General features: G+C 54.7%; 1 protein-coding gene across 1 annotated transcript in view; it reads left to right on the top strand.

Annotated features, from left to right (window-relative positions):
* The window catches only part of ITGA11 (integrin, alpha 11), a gene marked incomplete at both ends in the record, with an annotated part of 19,767 nt that extends 4,842 nt beyond the window's left edge, over window positions 1-14,925 (top strand). The window contains 17 exons of the mRNA XM_009575740.1: window positions 73-213; window positions 912-1,115; window positions 1,588-1,718; window positions 2,404-2,570; window positions 3,912-4,054; window positions 5,164-5,274; window positions 5,484-5,569; window positions 6,917-7,124; window positions 8,803-8,901; window positions 10,266-10,342; window positions 11,050-11,139; window positions 12,452-12,542; window positions 12,682-12,795; window positions 13,587-13,673; window positions 13,899-14,009; window positions 14,414-14,509; window positions 14,893-14,925. Of these exons, the coding sequence (XP_009574035.1) occupies window positions 73-213; window positions 912-1,115; window positions 1,588-1,718; window positions 2,404-2,570; window positions 3,912-4,054; window positions 5,164-5,274; window positions 5,484-5,569; window positions 6,917-7,124; window positions 8,803-8,901; window positions 10,266-10,342; window positions 11,050-11,139; window positions 12,452-12,542; window positions 12,682-12,795; window positions 13,587-13,673; window positions 13,899-14,009; window positions 14,414-14,509; window positions 14,893-14,925 (1,989 nt within the window). The remainder of the gene's footprint in view (window positions 1-72; window positions 214-911; window positions 1,116-1,587; window positions 1,719-2,403; window positions 2,571-3,911; window positions 4,055-5,163; window positions 5,275-5,483; window positions 5,570-6,916; window positions 7,125-8,802; window positions 8,902-10,265; window positions 10,343-11,049; window positions 11,140-12,451; window positions 12,543-12,681; window positions 12,796-13,586; window positions 13,674-13,898; window positions 14,010-14,413; window positions 14,510-14,892) is intronic.
* Between the last annotated feature and the right edge of the window lie 4 nt (window positions 14,926-14,929).

Here is a 14,929-nt window from a genome sequence, read left to right as displayed (position 1 = left end):
CCCCGCCGGGGAAGGTGGCAGTGCCCTGCTCGCCGGGAGCGTTGCTCCCATCCCCTCCTCTGTCTCCTCCAGATCGGCTCCTACTACGGCAGCGAGATCAACTCCCTCGACGTCAACGGCGACGGCGTCACCGACGTTTTGCTGGTGGGAGCCCCCATGTACTTCAGCGAGGGCAGGGAGAGGGGGAAGGTCTATGTCTACGCCCTGCGGGAGGTACGTGGCAGCACTGCGGGGCGAGCCAGGGATGCCACAGGGGCCGGGATGTTTGGGCGCTAGCACGGGAACTGTGTCCCCTCGTGTCACCTCCCCGGGATGGCTCCGGGCTGCGCACACCCGGCAGCTTCCATCAGACATCCCAGGGCACGGCAGCCCGGTCCAAAGGCAACAGAGCTTGGCAGCGTCTCGCTGTTGCGGCTGCTGTGAGACTCGAGGAGGATTTGTCTGTGTTCCTTGTTTATAAACAATCCCGGGTGGTTTGCTCGCTGCCAACGAAGGGAGTCCAGCCTGTGCTGGAGCAAAGCCGCCTCGTCTCAAGGCTTCGCTGCTCCCGGCCGGGCGAGCTTCCCGGCCCCGAGGAGGTGATGCACGGGGTGCAAGGTGGGGTCTTTGCAACATGGGTGTCTCTCTGGAGAAACAGTCTCCATCCACTTTGCATCCCCCAAAACCATCCCCTCCAAGGGCACCTTCCTGCCCGGGGGCTGGGCTGGGCATGGGGTTGTGGGGAGCAGCAAGGTCGGTCCCCCCACCATCACTTCAGGGCCCCAGAGGGGCTCTCGCCTCCTTCCTTGGAGAAATTGCTCGCACATCACTGCATCTTGTTTGCTTGCCTTTGAGGTATTTCTCCTCTTGCCACGCTTGCTGCTGACTTTTTTGGGGTTTTTTTTGCCTTTTCTCTTTGCCTGGCCCCGCAGAACCGCTTCGTTTCCAGTGGTGCCCTCATCGATCTGCAGAGCTACCAGAACTCCCGCTTCGGCTCCTGCATCGCCGCCGTGCCCGACCTCAACCAGGACTCCTACAACGACCTTGTTGTCGGGGCACCTTTGGAAGACGAGCACCAAGGAGCTATATACATCTTCCTTGGCTTCGAAGAGACCGTCCTGAAGAAGTACAAGCAGGTACGGCTCCCGGGTGCTCCTGTTGTCCTCATCCTTTGTCAGAATAAATGTCATTTGTGCCCATTTTAAGGACTGATAGAGCACAATAAATTCACACATGGTATTGCATTGTTATTATTATTGCCAGATATTTCCTCTTGTGAGGGGTCCAAGACAAAGCAAACATAGGGTATGGAAAACCTGCTTGAAATTAGGGGCAATGCTTAGCACTCGGCGCAATGGATTGCTAGAGCTAAAATATTTCTCACACTTGTAGAGAAATAGTAAATATGCAGAATAATTTCAGCAGAAATCTCTGCACGGTGTCTCCGAAGATAAACTGCTCTCGTTCCCTGGAAAGTTATGTTTGGTGCAATCGCTTGGAAAGGGGCACCTTCCGTAGCGTGGTGGAGGTCGGCATGGCAAACCCCTCCTTCGCAGGCAGGGATGCTCCTGCTGGAAACCAGGCTGGATTCTCCCCTTTGCTTTTCAGCGGATAGCAGCTGCGGACCTCGTGCCTGGCCTGATGTATTTTGGATGCAGCATCCACGGACAGCTGGACCTGAACGAAGACGGGCTCGTAGACTTGGCCGTCGGCTCTCTGGGGAACGCCGTGCTGTTGTGGTTAGCTGTATCTCGTTTGGCACTCTCCTCTGCCCAAAGCTCATTGCAATACACTGACATTTCTGGGGGGAAAACTGATCTCCCAACAATCTGACCCATCTTTCCACAATAACGACCCCCTGTCTGGTGGGATTTCAATGCCTTTGGGCCCTAGAAGGATGTCAGAGTTGGTTTTGCATTGAATTTCGTCATTAGTTCCCCAGGAGTTTCAAACCAGCTAATTGATTTGTGGTGATTTGCCCAGGCTCCCTCTGTTCTTATTTAATAAGAACAATTCAATATTTTCAAATATTGATTAATGTTTGGAAAGTCCCTTGAAGCTGTTAGGATGGAGGGTAGCTGTGCCCAGCAGAGACGGACCACGCTGGGCTCTGCCTTGGAAAGTGCTATCTGCATGCAAGGGGCCTAATCCTGCCCTTGGTGTTGAGCTACTTCACTGGCATAAGCAGGAGGCAAATATGTGCAAGAGATTTTATTCTTCAAATAACTATACAGACGAGCTGAGAGTAGATCAGCATGCCGTGGTGGCCTTTGGTCTTCCTCAGCACCTTCTTGATCTTGAGAAAATGGGTGAAAAGGTGTGAAAAGGGTGAATCGGGAGGAGTGGGACAGTTTTGGAGGCTGCTGCAGACATCTGGGATATCCTGTGCCCCAGCACATCTCCCGACCTTTCCTCACCCCGCAGGTCCCGCAGCGTGGTCCAGATCAATGCCAGCATCCGCTTCGAGCCCTCCAAAATCAACATCTTCACCAAGGACTGCAAGCGGAACGGGAAGGATGCCACCTGCATGTCAGCCTTCATCTGCTTCACCGCCGTCTTCCTCTCGGCTCACTTCCAGACAGCCAGCGTGGGTAAGCGGCACGGCTGCTCGCGCGACAAAAACCCCAATTCATGCGTTGTTTAGGTCTCCAGCCCTGAAGGAGCACCCGGCTTCTGCCAAGGGAAACCATGCAGGAGCTTGGCGTGTCTGGAGGAGTGCACGTTGCCATCTGCCACATCCCTTTTTACCCACAAATCTGTCCCTATCCTGGCTGATGCAGTACGGACGGTGGCTCTGCCATTAAGCAGTGCTGAGAAACACCCCAAGGATAAAACCTCACCCGTGTTTAACCTCTTCTCTCACCTATGCCCCGGGGCCAAGCTCTCCTGCAGCTCATCTTGCCACAGTACTTATGATGGAGATGTCACCACCACCCCACCAGCCAGCAGGACAGGAGAGGACGTGCCCGGACCATGTCCCACAGAGCCCATCCGTCCTCCCCGCTGCAGCGGCAGGACGCATCTGCCGACCATATGTGCATGTTTCCCTAATATTCCAGGGAATCTCTGTGAAGTTATTGGCCAGCTCTGCTATTAAACCCTTGCATGTTGCTGTGACCCCGCGTCTACCCGGCGGATGCCCGTGACTCAGCTGGAGCGGGGGGAAGCGATAGCGGCTCGGCTCCCTGCAACCCGGCAGCAAACGCTGTCAAAGGAAAATCAGGTCCCGAGCAAAGCCAAAGGAAAAACTCCCATCCCTAGAGCAGGAATTTTGATTTGTATATCAAATCCAGTGTTCTCCTCCTCCCTGCTATAATTGTGGAGCTTGCAGGACAAAAAGCTGAGTGTGGGGTTTTCTTTATTTATTTACTTTTATACTTATTTCTACCCAGAAGTTCCCCCCGTGGATGGTGCGTGCTGGGGGCTGACTCTTTTCTTTCTTGCACGTTTTGCATCGCATTGGTGTAGTGGATGCAAATCCCCCCCTGCTCGGCACCGGGTTGGGGACCTTCGGTTTCTTTTTGACAGCACTGCAGGAAGCAAATGATCTCCAGTAAAGCATCTAGGAGAGGAGAGTGCTCCAGGGTACAATACCTCCAGAACTGGTACAGGCCAGCATGTGCATATATATGAGGCAGGTGGTTATACATCCTCCACAGGTTTTACTCGGTGTCTTGTAGTAATGCATTTTTAAAAAGTTCCTCATTTGACCTGGAGAGTGGATGCTTTGCCCAAAAGAAATGTCTGTTAGAAACAGGTAACAATAACTATGACCTGCTTTTCCCAATTCTCCCGTAGCGCGCTGCCTGCCACCCTCCTCCCAGCGGGGCAACAGGGCTTTGAGTGCACAAAAGCCCATTTTCTGACCCGGTGTTGCTATATAGCGAGCGTAACCCCAGAGAGAAGCCCTGACGGCCCTGCTCTCCTTCCAGCGCTGCGGTACAATGCCACCATCGACGAGCGCAGGTACACGCCACGGGCTTACCTGGACGAGAGCGGAGAGCGGCACACGCAGAAGGGGCTGGTGCTGCTCGCCGGGCAGGAGCACTGCGACAGGCTCCAGTTCCACGTCTTGGTGAGTGTGAAGGAGGACAAGGCTGGGGTCTCCTCCCCTGCCAGCCCCGGGGGAGAGCAAAGATGCTCTCCACCTCGTGCAAAACAGCGACGTGCCAGGACGTGGTCGGAGGAGCCTCGATGGCTTCATGGGGCTGGAAATGAGCCTCATCCCCCAGCCCGGATTTCTTCACGCCGGGCTTGATGTGGTCAGGGATGGAGCTGCCGGCGCGCGGCAGCTGCTGGATCCCCAAGCGCTGACTTCATTGCAGCCCCAGCTTGCACTCTGCTCCTTTCCACGAGCCGCTAGCCGTGCCCTCGGGGAGGGCGTGCACTCCTGACGCCCGGGTCAGACTGGTCCTTCTGCTCCAAAATCTGTGAAAACTCTTTTTTTTTCCTTTGGGAACCAAATGCCTCCGTGCCAGTCCCCTGTGCTCTCACCCTCTGCACCCCTCTGACCATCAGGGTCCCCCTCCCCGGGTGCAGGAGCCAGCGAAACCCTCTGCATTGCTCGTAGGGAACAGCTGATGCACAAACCTGGCCAAAATCAAACATTCCCAGTGAATGATGAGAATATTGCAGAGGCCAGGGAGGGCCGAGCTGCCAGACTGGCCCGGCCCCAAGCCCTGGCCTGAACCACCATGAACTTCTGGGAAATTCGAGTCTGGAGCTCGAGACGGAGCTTGTGATTTAGCCCAAGAAGCATCTCACTTCAGAGCATCTAACTGCATCCCGTGCGGCTGCTGCAATGCATGGGAAGAGCTCATAGAGCTGCAGGAAAGGTGCAGCCAGACGAGCCCCAGGTAAGGGTTGCCGGACAGCTCTGTCCCCCCGGGAGCCTGGCTCAGGGTCAGTCTCCCCGGAGCACCCATCTTTTGGAGCCAGCGTCTCCAGGGTGAAGCATTTCCCACACCATCAGATGGGTGTTGAGTAGCTGAGCTCGGGTTGTCCCTCTCCCTAGGTAAGGGTTAGCTGGAGAGACAGGATGGTTACACACCTACTAGATTGCAAAGCTTTTATTTCATAAAATAAGCACACGTGCCTGTAGTTCTGCCTTCCCTTGCTCTCTGGTGCTGCCCTTCCACAAGCAGGAGCCCTGTCCTTCTCAGCCATGCTTTCTGTCCACCACAGGACACAGCTGACTATGTGAAGCCGGTGACGTTCTCCATCGACTACGAGCTGGAGCACCCCGAGAACGGCCCCATGCTGGACGACGGCTGGGCCACCTCGCTCAAGGTCTCGGTAGGTAGCAGCACCGACCTCCCGGGGTGCCTTTTATCAGGCACGTGGTCAGCAGATCTATCTCTGGATGTAACATTTGCTTCTTTATCTCGGGGCTGTAATCCCTGGTCCCTCCCGTGATAGTCTGGGATCACCGGTGATGTCCCTTCTCCTTGGAGTACAACCTAGGGCTCAAAGCATCACTGAGCTGCTCTTGTCATCCCTCTCAGGTCCCTTTCTGGAACGGATGCAATGAGGATGAGCACTGCGTCCCTGATCTGGTCCTGGATGCCAGAAGCGATGTGCCCAGTGCCATGTGAGTAGGTTTCTCAGAGCATCCTCCTAACCAGTATCACAAACTGGGGGGGATTCCAAAACCCAGTCCCAACCCATGCTCCATGGATTCAGGCATCGCAGCTGGTCCTTCATCCAACACCACCACGAGGTGCTCCTCGGCACCTCCACTCGCCGCAGGTCTCTGAGCCTCTGCCTGCTCCCTGCCTGGAATGAATCGGTGGGTTTTTAGGGAATCCACAAAACAACTAATATTTGATGCCATGGTGATGAGCCCCAGGGAGATAAATCAGTAAATAACAGGGGGGAATAAATACAAGGCTGGCATTACCCACTTGGCAATTACAGGCTTGACTCACGCAGCAGAAATAATTATACGTTACGTGTGATCACTTTGAGTGCTTTTAAAGGTTATCTAGGAGCACAGGAGCCTGAACCTCCACCTCCCATCGATGGCAGTGGGCTCTGGACCAAGGTCATGGCCAGCACTGCTACCTGGGGATTACTTGTATCCCGTAATTCAGCATTTATTGCTCTGTCTCTCCTGTAAAGCTCTTGGTCCTGAGGCTGCGACCCAAGGCATGACCGGTCCTGGCTGGGCTGCGCTGCGGGAGTTGAAGGGAGCTGTAGGTAGGGGATTATTTATGGATCTTAGTGGCTGGAGTCCTACAAATAATCATGGGCAGACACCATGGTCTACCAGGGTGCCAGACCTCTACTCCGGTTCCTCCTGAAGCCTGTGGAGCTTTCCTGATGGCATCAGTGGGCACCGGATCGTGCCCTGCAAGAGCAGCCGATGGGGAGGTGATTTCTGCTGAGAAAACCGCTTTTGAGGTGACTTGCTGGAATAGAGCTCTTCCTTCAAACCGGCGCCCTGGCTGCCCCGCCGTTCGAGGCAGAAGGTGGTTCTGAAGGTGCCACCGTCCTACATTTTCCTTTCCTTTTTTATTTTTCATAAAGAAAATAAACTCCCAAACACCCATCCAGTCTGTAAAAGCAGATGCTGCCATTGCAGAGTTTGTGCCGGTAAACTTAGCGGGAGGTAAATCTCAGCCAGGCTGAAAGTGAATGCCAGCTTTACCCTTTGCTAATGGTATGGGATCTACTTTTTTCCTTACATCCCAGCTGTATTAAGAGCTCCTAACCGGGTCTGAGAAAGCTAGGCACCGTTAGCCAAAAAATCCCAAGCAAAATGATGGTCCATGGGAGGAATTTGTGATTCCTCTTTCCATAGCAGCGCAGCACGACAGAGGGAGAGCAGGGATTTCCTTGCACTATCCCTCGCACCGTGCAGATGAAATTCCCGGGGCTAGGTCTTGGCACGGTGCTGCAGGCAGCTCGTGCCTTCACCGCTGCCCTCCTCTTGCAGGGAGTACTGCCGGCGGGCTCTGCGGAGGGCACCGCCGGACTGCTCCGACTTCAGCCTCTCCTTCGACGCCTCCGTCTTCGTCATCGAGAGCAGCAGGAGGAGGGTGGCCGTGGAGGCGGCGCTGGAGAACCGAGGCGAAAACGCCTACAGCACGGTCCTCAACATCTCCTTCTCCAGAAACCTCCAGTTCGCCAGCTTGATCCCCAAGGTGAGGCTGCCCGGGGAGGTCCAGGGCTTTCCAGAGGCGCTTCTAATCCCGGCCGGATGAGAAAGCCGTGTCCTAAACCAGAGCTCAAAATTGTCTCTATCCTTCATAAATCAGACATGTTTATGGGCTTAGTTTCTAAGCGCTTACAGCCCTTTCAGCTCTTTATTTTGGAAATACAAAAATGTTTGAATTTTAAGAGCTTGAAAGAAGGTCAAATGCAGATGAAATTATTTCCCTCTTTATTTTTCTACTCCAATAGTTTAAAAATACTTGCTGCACATGGCCAAGTTCCCGTCAGGGATGAATTTTTGCAGCTGAGATATAACTCCTGGAAGTACGGGCTGATAACGGGAACGTGACCACAGCTCAGCATCGAGCCGGGCAATGCCACTTCCCTCCGGCTGTCCCCTGGAGACACCCCACTCCCACCCTCCCCAATATTTCACCCCACCACTCGCTCGGTGTCGGTGCGACTCCTCCCTTCTCCCAGCGAGGCTGGGAAATATGCTGATGCTGCTGAGCCCTCGCTCATCCCCCCAATGACTTCATACCCACCCGCAGATCCCATGTCCTGCCTTTGTTTTTCTACAAGCCGTGCCAAGGGAAAATTGTGGGGCACGTTGCCCACAAAATAAGAAAAATGCATTTTCTAAGAGATTACTCCAAATTAAGTGAGGGGGAAAAACCCTACGATGCTCAGTTACAGAAAGCACCATCCAGCAGTGGTTGCAGGAAATATTTGTAGCTGGTTACAGAAGCATCCCTGCTAACGCGTTCCTGGCTGCTGCTCCTTATAGATAATTGCCAACTGGAGGGGATGGATGTTTGTGTCAGAGGCTGTAGAGAGACCCAAATAAAAAGTAGCTGTGGCCCCAGAAAGTCCACAATCTCAGCAGATGAGTGGGAGAAAGCTCCGGGCCGTTGCTGACAGCTGTCAGGGCATTTTCCCTGCACTGCTGCTGGGATGTTTCAGCTCCTGGGTGGGACTTGTCTGGTGGCAGCAGCTCGAACCGAGACCCTTGCGGGGTCTAACACAGGGCCAAAAACTGGAATAGCTCATCGTCCCGTGGTGGGGACGGACACCTGCATACAACCAGGCTACAGCCTCTTGTAGGGTTGCTACAGCTTGGCAGCGGAGGAGGCAGAGCAGGGTCGGCGTCCCATCCCACCCCAGTGCTTGGGCTTTGCGATGGGCAGGAGCTTCCCCAGCCTGGCTGGTGAGCTGGAAGGTGGTCAAGCAGCAGGAACGTAACTGTTGAGACGAGGAAATGAAATATTATCGTTTAGCTGGTGGCCATGCGAAATAATAGCTCAGGTTATTTCTTGATGCTTCCCTGTGACTCCTCATCACAGAAAAATATTCTTCTTCCCAATTATAGTGCCAAGAATAATCGGGTTCATTCATTCACAGCTGTAGTTAAATTTCTAAAGAGGGTTTAAATCAGAAAGCTGGAAGCCACTTGCTAGAAATGCCCCTCACCAGAAATGGCCTTAGAAATTCAGCTGCATGGGAAGGATTCCCAGCCTGCAGCAAGCAGGGGGGTTGGTTGGTTTGTTTGGGTTTTTTCCCAAAAGTTAAAGCCTGTTTTGAGCCCTGCGGGTGTGTTTGCTGCTTTCATAAAGAGCCAGATCGTGGGGCTCGTGCCCGGTGTCATGGACACGTCACGTCCCATTTTAGGACGACACAGACATCAACATCGACTGCATGACCGAAGACAAGCACCCCAACAAGAAAGTGTGCAACGTGAGCTACCCGTTTTTCCGAGCCAAGGCCAAGGTAAAGCTATTCCCTCCCGCCCGTGGGATGGGAACCCTCTGCCCTCGGCACGGCCACGGGGCCACATCCATCCATCTTTGGGCTGGGTGGCTTTGAGCAGGATTTTTAAAGATAAACATTTGGTTTCTTCCCTTTCTCTATCCATTGCTGGTGTTTGGAAAGTGCATTAGGGGAGCCGGGATGGTTAGGACGCTGCCTTGATGCTAGGAGAGCACCAAAATCAAACCCAGCTCCTCCGAGTCAAAGAATTTGACCCCAATCCTTTGGAGCAATTTAATGTTGGCTTCAAACCGCTGATAGTAACTTGCCCGATCTCCTCCCTCGCAGGGTGAGGCACCCTGTCCTGCCTGAGAGGTTTTCCTTGCTCTGAATACCCAGGGTCCCTCCAGACCCTCCTCCGAGCCTGCCCAAGCCCTCTCGGGCTGGTGGCATCCTCCGAACCGCAGCTCACAGCAGTTCCCAGCACTGGGTGCAAGCCCAGGTCCGGCGAGCACCGTTTTTTATATGCCATAAACCCCTTTGCAAACCTTACACACTGTGTTAAGGTGGGGAAGGAAAAGCGAGGAGATGCCATGCTCTGCAGTCACCGGGGCTCCGTGTGAAATCCCACCTGCCCGTGGGAAAAGGGGCCAACACAAGCGGGGTCTAAAGATAAAATCTTTCCAACTGCCGTATCCGTCTGAAGCCTTTCCTTGTCCGAAGCCTGATAATGACGGATGAGCTCCAGGCACCTCGCTAGGCTTTAAAGCTCCCAAAAAAGCCCTCTCGGATGCCTGTGGCCGTACACGAGAGTGCAGCAGCCCGACTCCCCGTGACCTACAGGGGCTGAGAATGCATCTGCGTGGCATCAGGTAGTCCAGGTCCTGCCAAAACAAAGACAAGCTGGAAATGGAAATTTGGCCCGAGAGCAGCAGGAGCTTTAATATTATACTCAGCTGTGCAGTCCCAGACAGTTTGAGGTCATTGCCACAGCTCTTGCAGATGTGACATTTATCACATTTTATTGTTGTTGGCCTCCCGCCGCTGCCTTCCCCCGCCAGCCGACCCCGTGCCGCAGATGGGAGTGAGCGGCCTCTCGCTGCAGGTCCCCCGGAGGGTTTCTTTTCCAAAGGGGGGCTGCTTGCTTCTCCAATCTCAGAGCAAAAAAAAAATGCAATGTACGGGGCTGAAAGCAAATCCTGCAAATCCCCGGCATGGCCTCTTCTCTCCCTGGAAAGCCGAGGCTCTGCCCACAGCCCGGCAGCATCTCTCGGTGGGCTGGGGGGGGATGCTCTCACCCGCAGAGCCCCCGCATCGCTCCTGGCCGGCACTCAGGGGTTTTTTCCCCCCTAATGTTTTCTCCAATCTGTTTCCAACCTCTGCAGGTAGCTTTTCGCCTGGATTTTGAATTCAGCAAGTCGATTTTCCTTCAAAGCATGGAGATCTACTTGATCGCCAACAGGTTAATGGTTGCTTTCTCCCTTGCACGTGCTTGCGAGGTCGACGGGACGTTGCCTGCCTGCGTTGGGTTTCCTTCTTCCATAGCCGTAGGTGATGCTGGAGGCTTTACTGGGGGAATAACCACAAGGAAACCTGATTGCCATGGGTTATTACAGAGCGTGCAGCCCTGTATTCGCAAACTAGGCTATTTTTATTTATCTATATATTTATGTCCATCATTTTTCTGTATATGTGGTGGCTGTGCAGCTGCTGCCAGGCTCTGCACTGAGCGGCCGCTGCTGCTTTTCTTACCCACCTTCACAACTGCAAACGCTCCCAGGAAAACTGTCTCCTAACAGCTTTGCAAAATTCTCCTCGCTCACTTGCCCTGCACAGGTAAAGTTTTCTGACAGCCGACTGAAACCTCTGGAGGGTTGGTTTTTTTTTTTTCATTTTCATCAACTGTGGTGGCAGAGAGCAGACAAGGATTCGCTCTGCCGGGGCTGCTGCACCTCTTTAAGGCTGCTGGGTGGGAAACCTCTCTCCAGATGATCTACTTTTATAGCCTTGGGCTAATAAAAGTTACAGAATAAAATTCCTTCTCTTTACACTTTGGCCAAAAAGCAAAAGTTCAGCCTTTTCCCACCTGCTTCCTTATGACCCCCCCAAAAAAAATCAGAGGGGAGCCAGCTCCCACCTCACCCCCCGCTTGCCCTGCTGCTGTTTCAGCGACAGCGAGGAGAAGGAGAGCACCAAGGAGGACAACTTCGCCCACCTGAATTTTCACCTGAAGTACGAAGCCGACCTGCTCTTCACCAGGTGCGTGTTTTGGAAGGGGACGCAGCTTTTGGGGGGACACGGCTTGCAGGGTGTCCTTCGGGAAAAGCAGCGCTGGCCCCACAGGAGCCGCCTTCAAACAGAGCCCAGTGCAAATTGGGCTTTAATTTGGGGAATTTGGTTTTGGTTTAGAAAAGGGGCTGAAGGAACCATAAAATCACTCTGCAATGATTCCTCAGTGCTGCACGTCGTGCTCAGTGGCTCCTTATAAAAATCAACAGCAAGAAGCAGCGAGGTGCTGTGCTTTCATAATGTTTAAATGCACAAGTCTCATTAAATAGGTGTGAGGGCAATTTTTTTTTTTTAAGGGGAAAAAGTGCTTATTGTAGGTAACAATGTTCATAACGTTACTAGCCGGTGTCTGGGCCAGTAGCCATCCCACTAAAAATCATCTCGCCAGAAGCTCAGCTGAGGGATGTGTGTGGAAGCGTTTGGGCATCAGCAGTAACTAAAGCCGAGCGTCCTCGGCCCAAGGGGAGCAGGGAGCTAAGGCAGAGATGATAATTTATTAACCTGATTCTAAGAAAAAACGTGGACCCCAGAAGCACATTCCCTGGCACCGCTTGCTGTAATTCTTAGCAGATTTTTAAGACCTTCAGTCATTTTTTTTTTTTTTTACACTAGAGGCAGTGGGGCACTGAAAATAAAACCACTTTAGTGCTTAGAATTTATGGGGAGAGGGGGGATGCTCAATTTAACAAATATCAGAATGGCCCTTATGGGAGAAGGGAGAACCTGGAGGAAAAGCAACAGCACAAAAAATTCAGATTTGGCCACCTTGGGAGGGGAAAAAAAGGGGGAATAATTTCAAAGAGTTTTGGGCCACATGCCCTGTGTCGTGACACCTCCCAGCGTGTGTCCCATCCCAGGTGCTCCCAGCCGGGCTCCCATGGGCACCCGTCGGATGCTCCTGGCTCCTTTCCCTCCTCTCCAGCTGTAAAACAGAGCTGTGATTTACCTCCCCAGATTTATACGTGACATTCAAACCGCCAACCAGGGCCTTGGATGTCTCTGTTATAATAAAAAGGCAAGAAAAATCCTACAAAGAAAGGGAAAATACTGCAAAAGCAGAATAGCGTGAAAATCCCCCATCTTTTTTTGCACGAGGTGGAGCCAGGTGATGGTTTCCATCCGAAATGGGGCCAACCAGACTGAAAGTCCTCTCCTTGGGGAATCTGCCTGCGGAGGGGCTGGGGCAGCCCAGCCTGGTGCTGGGGGCAGCTGGGCATGGAGCTGCTTCGTGCTCTGTTTGCTCCCAGCCCTCCTCGCGACTTGTCCTCCTTCATCGCGACAGGACGTCAAGCCTGGACTACTACGAAATCAGGTCGAACAGCTCCCTGGAGAGATACGACAGCATCGGCCCCCCCTTTCATTGCACCTTCAAGGTAAGGAGGGGGTTTTAAACCGGCTGAGGGACCCCCCCAAGTGCTGTCCCGGAGGTGGGATGTGCCACGGTCACCCTGCTCGTCCCCATCCCGCGGGACGCCAGCACCCTGGGCACATCTCTGTCCTCTGCCCTCGCAGCTGCAGAACCTGGGCTTCTTCCCCGTGGAGGGGGTGACCATCAAGCTCACCGTCCCTGTGGCCACCCGGGCGGGCAACCGCCTCCTGCTCCTGACCGAATTCGTGGTGGACCAGGTAGGAGGGGGTTTCATCCCCATTAAGCACGTGTGGGACCTTTCTGCACCAGGGGTGGGGATGGAGACACCCCACAGCGGGTCACCCCATCCTTTTGCAAACCCCCACCCCCGTGCTCATGGACAGTCTTGGCTTGTGCCCAGGGCTTCTCGCTTTTGCATTCGCTTGGCTGGAAAAATGGAAAATGGTAGTGGCCAAAGGGTTTAGTCCAAATATTTCTCCGAGCTAGACCTCCCTCCGGTATGCAATGAATTCGTGAGGGTCTTGAAAGCATTAGCTGTGCCTGGGGTGAACCGCAGCCTTGAGCAACCGCAGAAGTGGAGAGAGGGCTGGGAGCAGAGCCCGGGGCATCCCGAGCCTCCCGCTGCCCCGGCAGCCGGGCGGGACTCACGTGCCGGTGATGGAAAGAGCCTGGCACAGGAGTCGGCGTGTTTACGGATGGATTTGGCTTCAATGAGGGCGTTTGGTATTGCCAGCTCTGGCAAAGTCCCCGTGTCACCCCAGCGCACGTGGCTGGTGTCCTCGGTGGGGCTCTCTGCCAGGCTGATTTTTGCTGGGGGAGAAGCACAGGAATTAATTAAAGTAGGATGCTGGACGACTCTTGAGGTGTCCTCCAGCCCCGCGCTGCAGCGGTGGCGGCCGCGTCCCACAGTGACCCCAGCTCAGCCACCTGCACCAGCAAAGCCTGGGGGGTTCCGGGGTCCCCCTGCTTCCACCAGGATGGGTGCTGCAGGGAGGTGGCCACCGTGGTCCCCGTCCCCATGCTCGGAGCCCATCGGCTTCTCCCGCAGGAGAACACAACCTGCAACATCTGGGGAAACACCACCGACTACCGGAGGACGCCCGCCGAGGAGGACCTCTCCCGCATCCCCCACCTGGTACGTGCCTTCGTGGGCCTGATCCTGGCCCGGGGCTGAGCCCAAACCGAAGAGAAAGCCCCCAGGATGGGGATGCCCCATGGCCACGGGGGAGGACGGGTGCGTGGCCCCTCTGCCGGGGTTTGGATCTCGCTCCCCTCAGCGTGTGCCAGGGGAGAAGCCCCGGGGGGGTTTATCCCCTTCTCGGCAGCGATGTTCCCACGCCATAAACTTCTCCCCTTGCAGAACCACAGTAACTCCGACGTCGTTTCCATCGACTGCAATGTGAAATTAGCCCCCAACGAGGAGATGAACTTGCACTTGCGTGGCAATCTGTGGATGAAGTCTCTGAAAGCAGTAAGTCCTCCCAAAGCAGGCATGTGGCTTTTGAGGAGAAATCCCCCAAAGGAGCCCTCGCACCATGAAAACATGGGTTTTTTTTCCTCTTCTGCGCTGGTCTTCCCTCCCAGGGGTGTGTGGGGTGACTTTTGTTTTCAAGTCCTACTTCTTCTATCAGTGTGCGCATCCAACATCCCACACAGCACCTCATCGTGCGGGATTTAATCTCGAGCAGGCCTTTCTGCTGCAATTTAGCCACTCTCACTACTTGGACTGCATCGTCCTCCCCCACGGATGCAGCGCACAGCGTCCCCAGCACGGATGCAAAGCCATGTTGGGGACCAAAAACCACGGGGGCCACCGGTCGGGGCGCTGGGTCCTCTCCCACGGCCGGTGCTCACGTCCAGCATCCCTTTGCGCAGCTGAAGTTCAAGTCACTGAAGCTCACCACAAACGCCGCTCTCCAGCGACACTTCGGGAGCCCCTTCATCTTCCGCGAGGAGGACCCCAGCCGCCAGGTGAGCCCCCGGGCAGGACGGTCACACATGGACCCAGCAGCCTTGGGGATGCTGCAATACCCTGCTCTGACCCCAGCGGGAAAAACCCTGCGGCCGGCAGAAGGGCTGGAGAGACCCGCACTGGGCACCCACCTCCACAGAGCCCGGGGCAGCTCGGTGCGGCTGTGGTCGGAGCCGGGCAGCTCCAGTCCCAGCACCAGAGCGGGGAAAACCTGAGCCAAAACACTGGTGCATGGAGTGGGCATCCTCCCCAGCAGCTCCAGCACCCTCCCAAAGGGAGGGGATGCTCAGCACCCCCACCGTCGTGCCATTCCCCCCATCCCCTGCCCACCCGGCTCTGGCAGCCAGCAGCAGCAGCAGATTTTGATGCTCTTTCCTTGCAGGTAACGTTTGAAATCTCCAAGCCGGAGGAGTCACAGA

This window comes from Fulmarus glacialis, unplaced genomic scaffold (assembly GCF_000690835.1).
Source record: "Fulmarus glacialis isolate BGI_N327 unplaced genomic scaffold, ASM69083v1 scaffold22984, whole genome shotgun sequence".
NCBI classification, from domain to species: domain Eukaryota; kingdom Metazoa; phylum Chordata; class Aves; order Procellariiformes; family Procellariidae; genus Fulmarus; species Fulmarus glacialis.
This window is presented reverse-complemented; position numbering and strand designations above follow the sequence as displayed.